Source organism: Stegostoma tigrinum, chromosome 30, assembly GCF_030684315.1.
Source record: "Stegostoma tigrinum isolate sSteTig4 chromosome 30, sSteTig4.hap1, whole genome shotgun sequence".
Lineage (NCBI taxonomy): Eukaryota > Metazoa > Chordata > Chondrichthyes > Orectolobiformes > Stegostomatidae > Stegostoma > Stegostoma tigrinum.
Window position 1 is genome coordinate 28,834,743 of NC_081383.1, and position 21,411 is coordinate 28,856,153.

Here is a 21,411-nt window from a genome sequence, read left to right on the forward strand (position 1 = left end):
TCTTTCCATTTCTGCAAAGGTACTGAATTTCCTAGATATAATCTCCGTAAGCATGTGGCCATCTCTGATACCTCAACCAATGTGTTGAAACAAGACCAGCCGGCTAAACTAGGCAGGAAACAGAAAATAAGAGTGGGAGTTCTCCACCATTCAATATTATCACAGTTGATCATCCAACTCAGTAGCCTACTCCTGTTTTCTCACCCTCTTTGATCTATTTAGCCCTAAGAACTATATCTAAATCCTCCTTCCTCAGATTAGGAAACCAAAACAGCACACAATGCTCCAGGTATAGTCTCACCAAGACCCTGTACAAGTGCAGCAAGGCACTCCTGCTCCTGTACTCAAATCCTCTCACTATGAAAAGCAGCATACTATTTGTCTTCTGTACTGCCAGCTTACTTTCAGTTACCGGCTTACAAAGACACCCACATTTCATGGTACTTCCTTCTTGCCCAATCAGTTACCATTCTGTTTATACGCTGCCTTCCTGTTTTTACTAACAAAATGGATAACCTCACATTTATCCAAATTGTACATCATTGACCATGCATTTGCCCAATCACTGAACTTGTCCAAATCACAATAAAGTCAATCTCCTCGCTGCTCACCTTCCTACTTAGTTTTGTGTCATCTACAAACACAGAGATGTTCCATTTAGTTCCATCATCTAAATCACTATGCATATTGTGAATAGATGGGGTCCAAGCACAGGGTCCTATGGTACTCCATGAGTCATTGCCTGCCATTTGGTAAAAGGTGTATTTATTCCTACACTTAAATGGGTGCTTTTCCAAGTGAGCTGAAACTAGTCCTCTCTTCACTCGATAGCTACAACAAATGCACTTTTCAACAAATGTCATTGGATAGAAAAACATGACATTCACACTATGCCAAATATAACAATACTATCTATTTGCACACTCACGTGAACACAGACTAGCTCTCACCTCTCCAGGAGGAATTCCCACACATAGTCGGTCCACAGCTGGTTTCTTTTTCCTTCTGTAAACCTAAGAGACCAAATAAAATGACTTACTATTAACTGATGGTTGTGGTTTGCTGTTTTGCTTTTTTTGTATTTGGCACAGAAAAATCCATCACGAGCCAAATAAACCAAATGCACATTTCCAAACCATGACTTATCCATTCAAATCATATCTGAAGAGAACATGCCCAGGTTTGCAAGGCACATAGTACTGAGTAAGCTAGCTGGAGTCATCTCATCAACACAGCAAATGATTGTAGGTTATCTCCAGCTGAATGGAATGTTTTCCAAAACCCAATAGTCTACCCTTCTCGATTCCAAAGTGAGCCAGGCCTGGTCAATTGTTAGAGGTCTTGTCCAGAGTTGCAGATCAGCCTGCTTCAAACACTATTATCAGATTTGTCATCTTTAATCCAACTGAAATGTCACTTGCCTCCACCATGACCACAGTCCTCCCTACTTTCAATCCTCCAGAACCCAATAATCGCTATTTAACTATCAGAAAACCAACAAGGTTTAACCCTCACTTGCAGGATATTAGGTATCAGGGATATCACATAAATAGCGTAACTCGTCATTGATGAGTGTGCGTTACCACCATTCTTCTGTCATTTACACAACAACTGGCAGCGCTGCCAAAGGTGTTTTCAGAAATATTAAGAGAACACACAAACTTAACTGAGATCAGTTGATGCGACATAACAGAAATCAAACTCGGGACTCACTGCTCTGTTTGATTCAGTAAAACACAGGGAAATGTAGTTGCCAACTGAGAAAGTTGTGTTGCATTTCTGAATAATGAACCTCATGTTTTGTATTAAGACAATCAAGCTGTTACAATTGGACAGCCTTAACAGGTAGAGTGCAGAGCAAAAACTGGAACATCTCTTACCTTGGTGAGATCCTTGATGACTAGAATGTCACCATCACTTCCACCATATGTAACCCTTTGCCTCTCTCTAGCTACATCCTCATCTTCTGTTTCCAATGGTGGAAGTTTTAAAGACAGAGATCTATAGAGGAGAAAATAACGAGTCGGATGTTGACCGTAAATCAAACATGAAGTGAAGCCAAAATATTTTGTAGCCGAGGCCTTGGATCCTTGAAAGTGTTGCATTACACAGATAATAGACTTACCCCTGGTTTTGTGAAAGTGATGTTAAGCTGCCCCTGTGCAAACAAGACTGTGTTGCTGTGTTCACTCTTTATTTGACACTCATGCATATCTAATATAATACTGACCACTCAGTTGGACATGGCTGGCTGGACTTGCACATCACTAACTTTATCCTTGCATCTCAGCACACTGGTGGGAAATTGTAATTTTCCATGCTGCCTAATTAGGTCATCACACATATCATACTTCCTTCCCTTGTCAGCTCCAAAAATCCTCCCACTTACACAATATATGAGTTCATGCACGTACATTGTGGGGAGATATGACCACATAATGTGAGCACACTGATGACCTGGGCCCAATACAGAGTATTTATTAACATGCCAAGGGAGCTACAAGTGAGTGAGTGACACCTCCAACTCTGAACAGGGAACAGAGTGAGAGTCCATAAATTGACGTTTCATAGTGTGCCTTGATTGCAGTCCATTAATGCATTGTGAAGGCCCATATAATTCACCATTCTTCCTGTGTAAGACAACAGAGATCAACCGATGTCAGTGGATGTGGACTTAGAACAAAGAACATTACAGCACAGTACAGGCCCTTCGGCCCTCGATGTTGTGCCAACCTGTCATAGCAATCTGAAGCCCATCTAACCTACACTATTCCATGTACGTCCATATGCTTGTCCAAAGATGGCTTAAATGTACCTAAAGTTGGCGAATCTACTACTGTTGCAGGCAAAGCATTCCATTCCCTTACTACTGAGTAACGAAACTACCTCTGACATCTGTCCTATGTCTTTCAACCCTCAATTTAAAGCAATGCCCCTTCGTGCTCGCCGTCACCGTCCTAGGAAAAAAGCTCTCCCTATCCACCCTATCTAACCCTCTGATTATTTTATATGTTTCAATTAAGTCACCGCTCAACCTACTTCTCTCTAACGAAAACAGCATCAGGTCCCTCAGCCTTTCCTTGTAAGACCTTCCCTCCATACCAGGCAACATCCTAGTAAATCTCCTCTGCACCCTTTCCAAAGCTTCCACATCTTTCTTATAATGCGGTGACCAGAACTGTACGCAATAATCCAAGTGCAGCCGCACCAGAGTTTTGTATAGCTTCACCATAACCTCTTGGTTCCGGAACTCAATCCCTCTATTAATAAAAGCTAAAACACTGTATGCCTTCTTAACAGCCCTGTCAACCTGTGTGGCAACTTTCAAGGATCTGTGTACATGGACACCAAGATCTCTCTGCTCTTCTACACTACTAAGAATCTTACCATTAGCCCAGTACTTTGCATTCCAGTTACGTCTACCAAGTGCATCACCTCACATTTGTCTGCATTAAAGTCCATTTGCCACCTCTCAGCCCAGCTCTGCAGCTTATCTATGTCTCTCTGTAACCTACAGCATCCTTCGTCACTATCCACAACTCCACCGACCTTAGTGACGTCTGCAAATTTACTAACCCATCCTTCTATGCCCTCATCCAGGTCATTTGTAAAAATGACCAACAGCAGTGGACCCAACACCGACCCTTGCAGTACACCACTAGTAACTGGTCTCCAGGATGAACATTTCCCATCAACTACCACCCTGTCTTCTTTCAGCAAGCCAATTTCTGATCCAAACTGCTATATCCCTCAATCCCATTCCTCCACATTTTGTACAATAGCTTACTGTGGGGACTTCACAAAACATCCATACTACAGAAGTGCAGGTGAGGACACAGGAGAAAAAGCATCCCTATTATCAACCCTCAAATAAACAGTGAGCTTCACGAACTCTGGTGGAGGGGGTTGGCAGTCAGCAATGCTGTAATGCGCAAAACTAAATTTTTTGCAATTTGTACAGTAAACGTGCAATGAGTAACCCCACATGCAAGCTACAATTAATAGATAATTGTAAATTCTTCTGAATTAGGAACCACTTTCTAGAAATATACTCACATCCACTAGAAACTGGACTGAAACATTACATTCTACAAGCTAGAATTCTCAAAATCAGCTGGCATGGGAGGCTTTCTCCACATCATTTAAGGCTGGGTGAAAATCCACATCCTAAAGTCAGAAGGTCTAATCCATTGTAATGGTCTATTAACAAACTGCAGCAGAGGGTCAGATCTACTATTTGCATTATAAAATAATGTGCAGTCACTTACTGAACATAAATAACTTCCTTAACATAAAAAGGTGCTGCAGTAAAAATAGAAACCGCGTTTGGGCACCTCACCTCATTTTGAAGAAGAATTTGTACTGTAGTAGGATTGTGAATAAAAAGAAGATGACTCCCTGGACAGCCATGGCAAACAGGTTCTTTCCCACCAGGTCCCAGGAGAGCGGAGATGTGAATATCTTCTCCCCTGAATCACAAAACGCATGGGTGGAAAATTCTTACTCCATTTTGAAACAATAGAAACATTGTCATATTTACCAAATCTGGGATGTTAATATTATAGCTTTCTCCTGCTGACTTTCACGGAGTCACTGACCTAGATTTTACACACCATTGCTCTGGGTCTAGAGTTACATGGAGGTCAGACCAGAATGGAAGATTTCCTTCCCTAAAGGCCATTAGTGAAACAGATGGATGTTTATAACTGGCAATGGTTACATGGTGTCTACTAGACTGGCACTGAATCTTTATCAAATTCAAATTTCACCACTTGCCCTAAAGGGACTTGAAACTATGACTCCACAGCATTAGCTTCAGTCTCCAAATTACTAGTCTAGTGACACAGCCACTCTACACCACCGCAACCAACCCGACCCCCTACCTACTAGCATCATCAGCACCCACCCCACCCCACTCATTTGGCCTCAGTGGCCCCATGGCTACTGCTAAAGTTCTTAATCTTCTTTATTTTTCAGTATTCAACCACAGTCCATACTCCTCGCGCCTCCCTAAGGTTTGATGTACATCCGATATCAGCCAAAGCCAGACTGGGCTTGGCTGAGAGATCTTCTATTCACAGACCACTGCAGAGAATTAAAGTTAAATGATTACACATGAGAAAGAGACATTGGGTAAAGTTGCAGAAAGTGACCGCTGCTCAGAATATCTGTAAAGCAACTTGAGTCAGCACTTTCACAGGATGGGGGCAGGAGTTGAGGGGGAGGGGAAAAATAATCTGGCCATGAGAAAAGCAACGTGTTTCAGAGCAGCAAACATACTAATTTTGTATTTTGATTAAAGACTACTTCATTACAAAATCAGGGTACAAATTTAAATGCGGTACAAAAAACGAGATCTGGGAATGCTTGTGAAGATGTATTGTGCAAGACAGGATAACAAAGTTCTTAATAAATCATATTGGATCTTGTGCTTTGTAAATAGAGGCATAATGCCAGGAAGCTAGGCTAAATCACTGGGCACCAGACTGTCAAAAGGACAGTAGAAGTTTTAGAGAGGGAGTGCAAGAGATTTAAAAGAATGCAATTCAGGTCATAGCTACATTAATCAACTAGTAAAACTACAAATTGGTTTCCTTAAAATGAAGAAGGCAAAGGTGAGATTTAATCAGCTAGTTTATAATTATGATTTTGATAGAATAAAGAAGTAACTGTTGCTAAGGCTGAAGGTGAACAACTAGATGGTACAGATTTAAAGGCGATTAACAAAAGAACCAAAAAGGTGATGTTAGAAAATAAACCTTATGCATTGGGAGGTTGGGATTTGGAATGTGTTACAACAAGACAGATTCAATAACGACCTTCAAAGACAAACAGGACAAATAATCGGAGGTTAATTTAGGAATAAGGAGAAAAACCGGGTAATTGGAAAAACTGAAATGATCTTTCAAAAGCAGTAGCTTAATGACTGGCCTCATTCTACGCTGCACTATTCAGTAATTTATTGTTGTAAAAAGGGATTCATTAACGAAATCATATGATCTGTAGCCTTGAAGTGTGCGCTTTTTGATCAACTAATTTTTTTTATTCTTCATTACTCAGTTAAATTTCCGAAAGAAATGTATTAAAAGCTGGAAGTCTTGAATATTCAGTTTATATGTAGAAAATTTAAATTAACATGACCTGATTGTTTTAAATAAATGATTTTAATTAATTTATATTCCTCAGTTATTGAGAATCCTCAAATTATTCAGCATAAAATACAAGTGATATAATCTGGTACCGGCTAGATTTAGAAAAATCATTACAAACAGTTACTGACCAATCCTCTCGTATGCATCTGCCATAGCTTGATTCTTCACCATGTCGATCATACCTCGGCCCAGGCAGAAATGTGGGAAAATAAGGAAAACTTTTTTCAGGATTTGATTGACCTCATCCAATTTCTACGCAGAGGAAAAACAGAATCAGGAATTAAACCATTTAATTTCCACTATTTTCTTTACTTTCCTGGTCACTGATGCTTACTCCATGTACCTCAAACTTCTCAATAAAGTGTCCCTTATCCAAGTATTAGTCTAGATTGAAGGTGGAACTTTGCATGCATGATCCTGACCTTACCTGACATCAAATACATACACTCCGGTGTGCGTAGCCAGACATTTGGTCAGAAGGAGGGAGCCTGGATGACTTTTTTCTTCCTAACCAAGCTGCTCTGTGGCCAACTACAGGATTCTTATCACTGTCCCAGCTAAGATTAATCTTGTTTGAGAGATTCTGGCACGTATGTTGTAGCACTGCATTTGAACTTCTCCGGTATTAACCACAGCAGATTATAGAGACCTGCTGCAATTGCAACCTTGGTCTGCTGGTTGCCAGAGAGAAAAAAGTGATGAGAATTTCCTGCTCCACTCACTTAACTTTGGGATTAATATCCAAATGAATCACTTGAATAGGCATAAAGCACCTTGGTTTAATATTCATCTGAAGCATAGCACAACCAACAATGCAGGGCTCCCTCAGTATGGCACTGGTGTCAGTATGCGCTTAAGCACTGCAATGAGTTTAAATCTACAATCTCCTTACTCAGAGTCATAGAATCCTACAGCACAGAAACTGATCCTTTGGTCCAACTCGTTCACGCCAACCAGGCATCCCAATCTGAACAAGTCCCATTTGCCAGCATTTGATCCATATCCCTTTAAACTCTTCCTATTCATGTACCCATCCAGATTTTTTTTAAAATGTTGTAAATGTACCTACTTCCACCACTTCCCCTTGCAGCTCGTTCCACGCGCACACCTCCCTCTGCACGAAGAAGTTACCCTTTAGGTCCCTTTTAGATATTTCCTCTCTTACCTTAAACGTATGTCTTCTAGTTTTAGAAACCCTTACCCTAGGAAATATACTTTGGCTATTTACTCTTTCCATGACACTCATGATTTTGTAAGCCTCTATAAGTCAGCCCTCAACCTCTGATGCTCCAGGGAAAAAAGCCTATTCAGCCTCTCCTTCTAATTCAAACCCTCCATTCCAAGCATCGTTTTGTAAATCTTTTCTGCATCCTCTCAAGTTTAACACATCCGTCCTTTAGCAGGGTAACCAGAATTGTATGCAGCATTCTAATTGTGGCCTGAATGTCCTGTACAGCCGCAACATCCAAACTCCTACACTAAACGTTCTGACCAATGAAAGCAGCCGTGTCAAACACTTTCTTCACCACTGTCTACCCACAACTCCATTTCAAGGAAATATACACCTGCACCCCTAGGTCTCTTTGTTCAGCAACACTGAAAGTGTTGAGCCAATCTCTGATTCAATCATTCCTGTGTTATTGCCACTTTCCAAATTCACCCTTCTAATGAAATAAAACACAAATTGTAAATTGGATCCATCACCATCCAACAGAGAAACATAGCAGACTTTCAATTTCGATGTTTCCTATTTCACTTTCATATATTTGTTACACCTCATTTTCACAAAGATTAAATTCAAATTCTTGTTGCACCTGCTCAAGTCCTCACCAGAATCTTACAATACAAAGGCAGCCCTCACTCCAACTCTGCAGGATCTCATTTATCAGCACTGCATCTTACAGATGCAGAGATAATCTTGAAAGGTTTAAAATGAATAAAGATATGATGTTGTACAGGCTGTGTATACTTTAAGGTCAAGATAGCACCAGGATTGGATAAGATGTAGCTGAGGAAAGTGCAAGTGGAAATTTCAGATGCACTGGTCCCATTACTGTGTCATCTTCCTTAGAATCGGTGGTATAAGAGGACTGGGGAATGGCCAGCCTTATGCCTTTGTTGAAAAGAACAGTGTAAAGATAAGCCCTGCAACTACAGGTTTAGGCCGTCAGTTTAGCTTTGATAATGGGGTAACTTCCACAAAATGTTCTGAAGAAAATTAATCACTTTCACCAGTGGGGGTTTATTGCAAAAAACCAGCAGGGATTTGTCAAGGACAAGTTGTGTTTAACTAACTTGAAGTTTTATTTGCAGAGATAACAGAGGATTGGTAAGAGTAATGCACATACATGAACTTCCAAAAACATTTGATATAGAACCACACAGATTTGTAAGCAACGTTTTTGCTCAATGAATAAAGGAGACAGTAGCAACATGGATACAAGGTTAATTTGGTCATACAAAATGGAATAGTGGTTATGGATATTTTTCAGACGGGAGTAAGGTTTGTATTGTATGTCCCCAGGGGTCAGTATTGGGACCTTTGCTTTTCCTGATTTATATTACTAATATAGACCTTGTTGTAGAAGGCACAATTTCAAAGTTTCTAGACACTACAAAACTTTGTGAACTATGAAAAGCATAATGTAAAATTTCAAAAAGGAATCTTACAAGTTAATGGATAAATGGCATTTAATGTAGAAAGTTAAAAGGTACGATTCTAAAAGAAGCACAAAGGCAAGTGGACCTGGTTTTATACTTGCATCGAAGACAGCAGCACAGTTTGACAGTATAATTAACAAACTATATAGTTTTTTTTATTATTCATTCACGGGATGTTGCTGTCTAGGCAGCATTTATTGTCCATTCCTAATGGCCCGGGGGCAGTTAAGAGTAAACCACATTGCTGTGGGTCTGGTGTCTTTTGTAGGGCAGACCAGAAAGGATGGCAGTCTCGCTCCCTAAAGGGCATTAGTGAATCAGATGGGTTTTTCCTGACAATTGACAATGGATTCACGGTCATTATTAGATTCTTAACTCTAGATATTTATTGAATTCAAATGCCATCATGTGCCATGGTGGGATTCAAATCTGAGTCCCCAAAACTTCATCTGGGTCTCTGGATTAAGAGTCCAGCAAAAATACCACTAAGCCATTGGGTCCTCTAACTGGGATTTATTAATACTGACATTAGTACAAGAGAACAAGAGCAAGGAGAATTTGTTAAGCAAGTATAAAAAAAATTAGTTTGGCATAAACTAGAAACAATTTTAAATCAATTACACCTACTTCTTAAGGTTTAGTACCTGAAGTATGTGAAGGTGAAACAGGTGGTGCAGTAACGATTCACAGGATTGGTTTCAGAGATGAGGAGCTTGTTATCTGGATATATTGGAGAAGATGGGACTGTTTTCTTTCAAGAAAGTAAACATTAAGAGGAAATATGAGAAGAGGTATTCAAGATCATGAGGATCATTTGGACAGAATTGATAGAGAAGAACTTCACACCGGTGGATAGATCAAGAATGATTCAGGAAAGACAGAGATTTCTTCATGAGCAGAAACCTTTACATGTGCTTACAGTTTAGGCTCTAGCATGCACTGTCTGAGACTGTGGTTGGGGGGAGGGTTGGGGTTCAGTTAAAACACTCAGGAGGGAACTGGATTATCTGAAAAATAAAAAAGAAATCTTCAAGATTACAGGGAGTAGATGGCAGAAATGACACTGGATGCAGCACAGACAACACAGGCTGAATGGCCTCCTTCTGTAAGGATTCTGAGAGGTGTTTGAAATGTCAGCACCCAGTGACATAATGAATACCAAGACATCAATACCCAGTAACAGGGCATCCATACCCAGCTATACAGGCATGGACAGAAGTTAACACCAGGGCAAAGTATTGATGCGTACCAGTCTGCCATGATAATGGTCCAGTTTGAGATGATGTATTACATATCATGCAGAGGTGTGGTAGAAAATTAAAACAAAAGATCTAGGAGCAATTTTCCAACAGTATATCTGTATGGTTACATTGAAAATGCTCAATGATAGCAATGGCATACAGCAACGAAGGACTTAGGGGCAGGAGTCATCACTTTGAGCCTGCTCCACTACTGAACAAGATCGTGGGTGATTTGTTTGCGGTCTCAATTCCACTTTCTTGCCTGCACCCCATGACCCTTAGCTCTCTTCTTAAAAATCCACCTCAGATTTGAACACATTTAAAGACCCATATTCCGTCACATTCTGGGAAGAGTTCCACACACTAACAATGCTTTAGTGGGGAAAAAAGCCTTAACTTGGTCTTAACAGGGAGACTACTTTTATTAAAAATGTCCCCTAGTATCGGTGGCTCCCAGAAGATGAAACAGCCTCCAGGTATTCATCCCATTTAGTCCCCTCAAGATCTTTCATGTTTCAATAAGATCACTTCTTATTCTTCTAAACTCCAATAAATGTGGCCCCAACCTGCTCAACCTTTCTTCAGAAAATAAACCCTTCATCCCAGTAATGGGTTAAGTACAACCCCATTATCTGTTAATTACTTCAGATTTCCCTCAAGATTTCCCTGAGTGTTAGCAGACAGTATTTATGTAATAAGCATGAAAATGGTGCATTACCTTGTCATGGAAGAGCTCTAGGACAAACGTGGCCACGCTGCCATTGATACCGATGAACAGATTTACACAGGTTAGCGCCACATAGGCAGAACTGGGGATACTGAACAAAAAGGATGCTGGATACATGAGGGGAGTGATGGACCAGCTGAAGAAACAGAATCAACAAACATGAAACCAAATAGGAAGGGCACCAGGAGAACTTTCACAAATTCAACTGTAATTACATTTTGGGGATAAAAGGCCGTGTCCACTTACCCATAAAGGAACAGCAGGAGGATCAGTGCTGGCAAATTGGGGGCAGATACATAAGACTTCTGTTGGAAGCAGATGAAGATAACGACTACCAGCGTTGCTGACACTGCATAATTACACTGGAAAGGAAAAAGTTACAGGATGAGATAATTCACTGGTTATCAGTCCACTCCTTCTAAAGAGAAATCTAGCCCACCATGGACTCCATGGGACTCACTTTCTCTTCTTTCATTAGTTGTGAACTCTATACTATCATTAAGATTTAGGAAAAACAGGGACTCACTCAGAGACGGTGATGCATATGTAAGGCATTTTGAAAAGCTCACCCACTGATGTGCTCTCTCAATATAGTTGTTCTCTCTATTTAGTAACTTCATCTGCTTCAAATACTTTGTGTAGTTCCCCTTCAATGAGGCAACAGCTGCTGTTTCAATCTCTCCAGGGAAAAGGATTTCATGCATTAACACTCCATAAATTGTTCTAATCTCTCTTTTCATTCTTGAAGTTGATGGCACTTTGTCATGGACTCGTGAACTAAACTCATGAACGGACCAATGTCATCACTTACCACCCTGAAAAGTGCCTACTATACCTCAGATTGGGTAAGGTATCTTAAGTTTGGGCAACCAGCGAAGCTAATCGTTTCATACTGTTACAAGCAGTAGCAGCACAGTGTTTGCCATTAACAGGATGCTGGCATCCAACTAAAAAGGTATTCTGCACATCATATAATTGCATAATGCTATACATAAATTTCAGTGCCAGATATGTTGGCACCCATCCTGACCAGCATATCCCTTCAGCTGGTCACAATCAACCACGCTTGCAAAACTCAAAATAGTTTCTCCAAAATTAAATGTTATTGTTTTTAGACAACATTTGCTAAATAATCGTAAGTGTACAAAGAACTGTGTTGACAAGCAATTTGTGGTTAGCTGCATATATTAACACACAAGACCCTGGTTACTGCTGACAGAAAGAACAAGCATATACACTGTGCGATTTCAACTCAACAAAAAAAAAGGTGACAGCAATTTCTGAAGAAGGGTCCTGACCGAAACGTCAGCTTTCTTGCTCCTCTGATGTTGCCTGGCCTGCTGTGTTCCTCCAGCTCCACACTTATCTCTGACTCCAATATTGGCAGTTCTTACCACCTCTGACAGCCATTCTCTAGTTCATTTCTCAGGACAATGCCTTGAACAGTCACAGTCAAAATGCCTAATTTAACATTTAAACAAAGCTTGGAAGTTGGTCAACATCCAACTTGTGGATTCTCCATGGCAACCTCTCCACAGTCCACTTTCCAACCAATCCAGCATGGTTCTTTTATATAGTAAAAATGTTATTTTTCCCTTCACATTGGTATTTGTTCAAAAAAATCTTCCTGATGAGTGAAAATAAAAAGCTTAGAAAAAATGTAGCTTTTTCAGCAGTACTAAAGTTTAGGCTATTGCTCAACTCCTTTTCATCACTTTGAAACTGTGAAATTTCCTCAGCTCTGCCAGCAACTTGTGAAAATAATTTCAGTATTTCAAGTGTCATCTCACGACTAGTTTCCCTTCCCGTAATTACCCTGGTGAGTTCATATTGCATTTTCTCTCTTGCTTTCCGTGTGAGACAAACAGTACTCATACAATGACCAACAATATATTCTGTATAAATATACCATTAAGTTGTACTACAGCTGTACAAAACTTGAGTTAGGCCACATTTGGAACACCGCATGCAGTTCTAGTTGCCACACTATTTGAAGGATGTGGGTGCTTTAGAGAGGGTGCAGAGAGGGTTTACCAGGACGTTACCTGTTCTGGAGGTTTTTAGTTATGAGGAGAGGTTGGATAAACCTGGATTGTTTTCACTGGAAAGAGAAGCTGAGGGGTGATCTGATAGAGATCTACAAAATTATGAGAGGCATAGATAGGGTGGATAGTCAGAGGGTTTTTTCAGCGTATAAACGTCAAGTAAAAAAGGGCACAGGTTCAAGGAGAGAGGGGGAAAGTTGAAGGGAGAAGTGTGGGGAAAATTTTTCACGAAGAGTATAGTCTGGTATGCGCTGCCAATGGAGGTGGTGGAAGCAGGCCCATTAGCAACATTTAAGGCGTATCTTGATAGACACATGAATGGGACGTCAACAGACATATAGAAGTTGCACATGGGCTATAAACATCAGGTCTAAATAAGGAATAGGCATCAGTGCAGGCTTGGTAGGCCGACAGGCCTGTTCCTAAGCTGTATCATATTGTATTGTATTTCATTATATTCAAAGCCTGTAATTCTTCTTAGCAAATCTCAAATTTGTACTTTCAGGGAATTAAATATTTGAAACTCAAGTCATTCTGTTCAGTCTTACCCCTTCCATTGAGTAATCTACCCATTCAATGTTTTTCTCCCAAAGCACATTACAGCTTACTTAGCCACATTTTGGCTCTGTCATCCTGAAGTCGTTCAGAATTATCTTCAGTTTACCAAACTGCTTTAATGTGCATCAATAAATTTTTAGTATTGTGGTCTTGACACACAGGTCATCATTACGTACAGAGAACAAAAGTAGACCTAGGCCTAGCCCTAACCCTAACCCTAAGGGTTTGCAATACTCACAGTCTGGTCCCAGCAAAGCCTATTAACTGTCTTTCTGTGAAACAACACCCTTACATTCCTTCTGTGATGAAAGAAAGAAGTTTCCAAACAATCTCTTGATTCCATCTTCTACATCACACCTGCTACATCATCCAGATCTATCCACTTAGCCATTTCTTTAAAAAACAGCCTGCCTTTCATAAATCCACGATAGCTGAATCATACATCTAAATGATTAGAAGCCTTCTCCTTTTTCGAACGATTGTATTAGGCTGTTCTTCAATCCTGTTTCACTTCATCTCATCCAGTCCATGTACTATTTCAAACTCTACTCCATTAATTCAGTTTCTTTCCATGGCACATGGATAGTTTATTCTATCAAGAACTGTAGCATACTTACCATATCCCATGCAAAATTAGCAAGCCAATAAATGCCAGGTTTCACACCACTAACAAACTGAAGGTGCTTGGCTTTGCTGACACGTTCTTCAATGAGGAAGAGAACAAAGCTGGCTGGCACAAAGGACATGGCAAAGATGACACAAATGGAGACGAGCAAGTCAACAGAGGTACCTATCCTAAAAAAAGGGAGACAGACTCTGCATCAGACAATCGATGTTACCAGAGATAATGGGAACTGCAGATGCTGGAGAATCCAAGATAATAAAGTGTGAAGCTGGATGAACACAGCAGGCCAAGCAGCATCTCAGGAGCACAAAAGCTGACGTTTCGGGCCTAGACCCTTCATCAGAGAGGTGATGAAGGGTCTAGGCCTGAAACATCAGCTTTTGTGCTCCTGAGTTGCTGCTTGGCCTGCTGTGTTTATCCAGCTTCACACTTTATTATAATCGATGTTACCACATGGTTTTGCAAATAATGATTTCAGATATCACTTTCATCATTAATGCACATTTGAAAAATGAAAAATCACTTCAGCTAAAGAGATACAAGCATAGTGACTGGATAAAGCAACCATATTTGTGAAACACCAAATCAGAACAAGCAGCGCAGTGAATTCCAATCAACAGCAACTTTCACCTGAGAAGCAATCAAAAAATGACACTTACTCAACATCATAATCTGGCAATAAAATGCTTAATCAGCCGTTTGGATTTTAATGAGGCTTTTAAAGGATAAGAGAAATGGTGGCAAGGCAAAGCAGTTTAGGAATGGAATTGTAGATCTTGGGGCAAGCTACTCGTGTGTAACAACGTCAAGTGATGGAAAGCATCATCAACAGTGCTATCAAGCTGCCAACATATACAGCAGTGTGGTTGGGGTTAGACTACACAATAGTATAGAATCAGAACATTGAAAGCACATGAACATCAGTACAAGAAGAAGTTAGATTAAAGCTTACATAATCTAACTACAAGATCAGAGCCGAGTTTCATGCATGATGTATTTAGTATAAATGCATAACAAAAAACATTATTTTCAAGTCTAAGTCAGAAGACAGTTCTTTATTTTATCATCTCCTCAATCAGTCTGTCTGGAACTAAAACTCTGTGCCATCAAAACATGCTAAAAGAGTCACCAATTGTAGGACTAAGGGAGTTGTGCAGAGAATTAGGGGTTGGACACTGAGAACTTACACAGCTGGGAAAAGTCATTGAATAATTAAGGGTATGCTCAAATGGAATTAAATGCAAAATATGAGAAGTTCAAATCTGAGGTTCTGGGAAACAAAGCTTAAATATGCATCAGTGAAGATATGGGTAACGGATGAGGGTGAATGTGTGAGAAATGCATTATTGCAGCTGAGTTTTGGTTGAGCTGAAGTTACAGTGGATGGAAGACAGTAAGGAAGGTTTGGGACGGTTGAGGCTGAAGGTAACAAAGTCCAATACTTTGGCTGTTGAAGTAGGTTGTTCCTGAAATGAACAGGATACGAGGGTGGGAGCTCAGCTTTGTGTTAATTAGGATACTCCAGATACAAAGTGTTTATGTATCCTGAAAGTGTCTGGGGAGGGAAGGCAAAGTTATAAAAGTTTGTACTAGGAGCTAAAGACAATGGCTCTGGTCTCAATTAAAAGCAAAGCAGATACTGGAATACCAAAATAGAAACAAAGTGCTGGAGAAACACAGCAGGTCTGATAATATCTGTGGAGAGACAAAGTTATTGTCTCGTGTCTAGTAGGACTCTTCTTCAGAACTCAGTTGAGTGAATGATCTCAACCTCCTTGACAAAGAAATGCTTGAGCTCCTCAACCTTTTATAAAGGATTGGAGGGAAAGGGAGAAGGCTTTGAGATCTCTAGTAGTAAAGGAAGAAAGCTCGGAGTAGCAGGTTTCCAATTTAATCAAATAGTTACAAGTAAACATACAACAATGTAGAGGTGTTTCACTCCAAACTGTAAATGTCACTCATTCATCCATGAATAAAAGCAAATTACTGCAGCAGTTGGAAGTCTGAAATGTTAACTGTTTCTCTCTCCACAGATGGTGCCAGACCTCTTGTTCTCCAGGCACATTGCTAGCCTTACCTCAGGTTCACACTCATAGGATTCTAGAGCCATCAGACAGTGACCAAAAGTAGCAATCCTATCCATTTCCCCCTCCTCCCCTATTTGGGGGCGTTTAGTCCAACTACATCACTGATACTGCACTGACTGAGATCAAAGGGGGACCCCATGATTTCGCTGGCTCAATTCCAGTGATTGCATTTTAACTTGTATGGATATGAGGTTCTACCAGTTACTTACAGTGCGACTTCAGTGAACTGTTCTTTGGTCAGGTTCAGTGGGTGATTGTATGCAGTAATCCCAAACATTCTGGGATCCTTTCCTGGTGGAAGATTTGCTCTCAGCACTGCATTGCTCATAACATTCACAAAACTCACCATGGCATGCCAGCCTTTATTGTTGAACCAGACCTAAAAAAGAAAACAATGAAGATTCTTTCCATATTTTTAAGAATACACTTGAGCCACTCGTTTGGTAATTCAGTTGCTTCTAAACATTACACAGTTGAGGAACAGGCAGCCACAACATACTGGTAATTACAATGGAGTTAATTACACACACGCTACATTTTACTGGCATGATATCCCAAGAATCAACCTCTTTCAACCTACATCTAATTTTCTCCTTCTTTTCCAGTCGGTGTTATCTCTTTCATTGTCAGTCTTTCAGCAACATTCCCCAGTTGTCACTCTTCATTCATGAGTTGGCTATTCTGTTGTGGTGGCATAACAGCTGAACCTGGTACTGTCCTTGGCTAGTGTGCAGAGATACACATTTTTCCAGCAAGACCCGTTTGTTGAAACAAACTGAGCAGAATTACAAAAATCATTCACACTCTGAACTAACTGGACATTACCATTTCTAGGGAAACTGATCAACTTTATTCTGGGACCACAAACCAGGGAATGGGGAATTAATAAATAGGCAGCAACAACAATGAATATTACAGTGACCAGAAGGAACAAGCACTGGCTGAGATTATGTACTTAAGCTGTTTGTAAAGCAGTATAAAGAACACCACCTCAGGAAGTAAGATGGTTTCCAGTGGACTACAGCTCAAAGCAGCCACAGTCTGAAGCCTCATGCAGCCAGAACTCAGGATGGCAATGGGAGCAGGTCAGCAATAGGCTGGACACATCAAGTGAGCATTCAAGTGAGCAACATAATGCTTGCGCAAGCACAACACATTACTGGCATCAGCTGGCTGGTGCACACCAATGGTCTCAGTGGGAGAAGTCACACTTGTGCCAGCAGACATCACAAGCCGAGTGCGTATGCACCACATGGTGCCTGCTGAATAGCATCAACAGTCAGTGTAGTCTAATAGAAGATGCATGGGCCAGAAATGGAAAATCTATAACAAAAACAGAAATTGGTAGAGAAACTCAGTAGGTCTGGCAACATCTGTAGACAGAAAACAGAGTTAACATTTCGGATCCAGGGACCCTTCCTCAGAGCTTTCCGCAGTTCTTGAGTTTTTTTGTTTAATGGGAAATCTATCCTTGCTCCACTTGGCAGACACCAGCAAGAACCCTGCACTGCAGTGTAACTGGATAAAAATGGCCATCCATCCTCCAAAGTCAGAACTGAAAAATAAAATCCTTAATATTATTGTACTTGGCAAGTCTGCTAATATATCGTTTACAGGAGTATTGTAACAAGTGATATAAAGTATACTAAGAGGTCAAAGCCATACTATGTTGGACTACAGACTGGATGTTTGCCCCATCTGCTGCACATCTGTATTTACGTGCTGTATTTGAGTTGCCTTACTTTTTGTAACTACCAGCATATCCTTCTGTTCCTTTTTCTCTCCTGTATTTCACTAGAATTCAAATGTGCTGTTCACTTGTACTGTGGCAGTCAATCTGGCCTTAAGACCACGTAAATTATTGGAGGTCAATCAAAATTTGATTACTATAATAAGGGAGGTTTTTTTAAATATTTGGTTCCAGATGAATAAGTAATTTGTTTAAAAATACTACGACACTTCAAAGTGTAATGGAGCAAAAACTAAAGAAAGAAACACTTCAGACAGGCAGGAAAAAGACAGAAATTCTCCAAACATACTTTCACATTATTATTTGTGTTCAGCCCTTCAATAAAGTTTCCAATGTTTCCAAGCAGTCGGTCCGTAGAACTATCCTGCCATCAACAGAAAACTGAACATCAATAACTTAAAGTAAGAGTACAAAATAATTCTTGCAACCACATTTAAACTGACAGTCATAATCCCAAATAAGATAACAGATAAACGAATGAGTCTGTGTTTTTATGGAGGTTGCGTGAACACTAACCTGGATTGCAACATTGCTAATTGATATTACTAGATTCTAACCAGATTGCAGTTCCACCAAGAGTCTACTGATGATGCTCTAGCCCGAGCCACCACTTGATAAGGAGTGGAAGGAAATACACAGACTCGGGAATTATAGAATGCCAATTTGAAAAATCTGTCACATCACAATCCTACAGAAAACTTCCAGTACATATTTAACAATTACAACATTTAATTGAAAGGTAATGGTTATATTTTGCATCAGTTGCGCAAGGATGGGATCCCAGCAGGTAACATCAACACGAAACTGACCGGTCACTTTTAACCTGGGTATGGGATTCAAAATGTATTAAGAGCTTAGAACATAGAACTATACAGCACAGCACAGGCCCTTCGGCCCACAATATTGTGCTGATCTATTATCCTACTAAGACCAATCTAAACTGCATACCCTACATTTTACTATCCTTTGTGTGCCTGTCCAAGAATCGCTTAAAAGTCTCTAAAGCATCTGACCTCACTACCACTGCCGGCAACACATTCCACACACCCACCACTCTCTGCATAAAGAACCTACCTCTGACATCTCCCCTATACCTTCCTCCAATCACTTTACAATTATGCCCCCCACCCCGTAATAGTCATTTCTACCCTGGGAAAAAGTCTCTGACCATCCACTCTATCTATGCCTCTCATCATCTTGTACACCTCTATCAAGTCACCTCTCATCCTTCTTCACTCCAATGAAAAAAGCCCTAGCTCCCTCAACCTTTCCTCATAAGTCCTGCCCTCCAGTCCAGGCAGAATCCTGGTAAATCCCCTCTGCACCCTTTCTAAAGCTTCCACATCCTTCCTGGAATGAGGTGACCAGAAATGAACACAATATTCCAAGTGTGGTCCAATCAGAGGTTTATAGAGCTGCGGCATAACCTTGCAGCTATTAAACTCAATTCCCCTACCAATGAAAGCCAACAAACCATATGCCTTCTTTACAACCCTATCAACTTGGATAGCAACTTTGAGGGATCTATACACATGGACCCCAAGATCCATGGATGTGGACCCCAAGATCCCTCTGTTCCTCTACACTGCCGAGAATCCTGCTATTAACCCTGTATTCTGCGTTCAAATTTGACCTTCCAAAATGAATCACTTCACACTTTACAGGATTGGATTCCATTGGCAACTTTTTTGCCCAGCTTTGAATCCTGCAAATGTCCCATTGCAACCTACAACTGCCCTCCAGGATGTCCACAACTCCACCAACCTGCGTGCCATTGGCAAATTTTTGTTGAAGGACACATTTAAATTTAAACTGAAAGCGCTATAAATATAACAGGGCAACAACATATATAAAAGTCAAATAAGTATCTCTGAACTGATGAAAATTTACATCAGCATGAGCTGACAAACACTTGCGTTCCCAATGCCTAAGTCACTAAACCAGCAGATTTATGACTCTCTTTGAAGCCTGAGATTAAAAGTTTTCTCTGTCTGCTGTATTTAAAAATCCAACATAAAACAACTTTACACAGTCATAATTAATTGCTAATAAACTGGCCCAAATATCAACACCATTCAGAGGTAACAGTATTCCAGCTGGTGGGGAAAATGGGAAAATGTTACAGTTTAGCAAGTTAGATCTCTACAGAGGCTTGGGCTAGGTGGGAGCTTTATTCTCTACTTAACCTCTGTTGTAGATTCTCTTGGAGTGTTTGAGTAGTCAGTACACAGGGAGCACCTGTTTCAATCAGCAATGGACCTGACCTGAGAATGCATGGTGCACATGCAATATGAAATAGCTAAGTGCTCCATTCCCCAAAGCTGACAGCCCTTGTGTCAATTTTGATGAAGTTCTGAAGCATTCCTAAATGCTCACGGATTATCTAGGTTACTCAACATCTAACAGACATGCTGCAGAAAATGCTAATTAAACAGTGCAGGTATTCTGGCCAGTTCCATACCTTTGTGACATTCAATCGTGACCTGATCTCAATAATGGAGATATTAACTTCATTCAGCGAAGGTAAAACCTGGGAACTTCGTGCTCCCAATGAGAATCCTCCATACCTACAACACATTATCATAATGAAGGCTCTAATTCTCTTTGAAGGCCTCACAGAACATGGAAACATTACAGTTTTACAGTGCACAGTTTTGTCATTACTTTGATAAAAAAAAACGCAGAAGTTGGAATCAAACAATAAACACAGACAATTTCACAAATGCACAGCAGGTTTGTCAGCAGCCGAAGGGAAAATAAGACATATTTGTGTTTCATGATCCATTAGCTGCATATCTCTTTTTCAAATGTTGACAGGCTTACCATGGATGTTTTTTATTACAAAAACTTTAAAGAGAGAATTTAAGAGTGTAAAGCTTTTAACCATATTACGTTCAGGAATGAGAGTCAAGAATAACACTTATGAAAATTAGCTAAGATTGCACATTTTAGGTACAGAGAACACTATTGATGGTCTGACAATGTCTAACATCAATGAATATCCATTTACAGACAGTGGGAATCTCAGGAGGGACAGATTATTCTTTATTTTGGGCAGTAAAGGATACATTCCCCTTAATAATTGCATCATCAATTGGTGAATACAAATCCGCTCATCCTGGGTATTGTGCAGTATACCTTTTGCCTATTAACTTAGATGCAAGAATTTACCTGAACTCGTTCACCCACTTCTTAGTTTTCAGACTGTAAACATGAATAAGATTTTCAAGTTACATACAGAATACTGAACAAAAAACATGGTTTTAAAAGTATACTTCAGTAATTCAGTACAGGTATAATGACAATGTATTTGGTTTGCGTCCAAGTTAGAGCCACATTATACCTTTTACTAAGGATCTGGGGGTAGGTTTTCACGAGGTAGTCTGATACATTCCTGCCAGTTAGATTCTGAAGAATGTCCCCAGTATTTCGCTGTAACTATTCAAAAACAGAAATTTGATTCTGTCAGCACAAAGCAAAATTATACTATTCCCAATTATAGTCATTATGGGCCATGCACAAAACAGTCATTATAAAGTAATTACATCTTCTTTGCCAGTGGAGA

At 40.2% G+C, this 21,411-nt stretch overlaps 1 protein-coding gene across 1 annotated transcript in view; it reads right to left on the reverse strand.

Annotated features, from left to right (window-relative positions):
- Window positions 1–21,411, reverse strand: part of LOC125465933 (phospholipid-transporting ATPase ABCA1-like) — a 169,092-nt gene that overhangs the window by 22,333 nt on the left and 125,348 nt on the right. The window contains exons 33-44 of the mRNA XM_048559952.2: window positions 21,190–21,284; window positions 21,018–21,050; window positions 20,308–20,413; window positions 18,136–18,210; window positions 16,306–16,475; window positions 14,002–14,179; window positions 11,028–11,143; window positions 10,773–10,917; window positions 6,281–6,404; window positions 4,340–4,469; window positions 1,881–2,001; window positions 951–1,013 (exon numbers count right to left, since the gene is read on the reverse strand). Coding sequence (XP_048415909.1) covers window positions 951–1,013; window positions 1,881–2,001; window positions 4,340–4,469; window positions 6,281–6,404; window positions 10,773–10,917; window positions 11,028–11,143; window positions 14,002–14,179; window positions 16,306–16,475; window positions 18,136–18,210; window positions 20,308–20,413; window positions 21,018–21,050; window positions 21,190–21,284 — 1,356 coding nt within the window. The remainder of the gene's footprint in view (window positions 1–950; window positions 1,014–1,880; window positions 2,002–4,339; window positions 4,470–6,280; window positions 6,405–10,772; window positions 10,918–11,027; window positions 11,144–14,001; window positions 14,180–16,305; window positions 16,476–18,135; window positions 18,211–20,307; window positions 20,414–21,017; window positions 21,051–21,189; window positions 21,285–21,411) is intronic.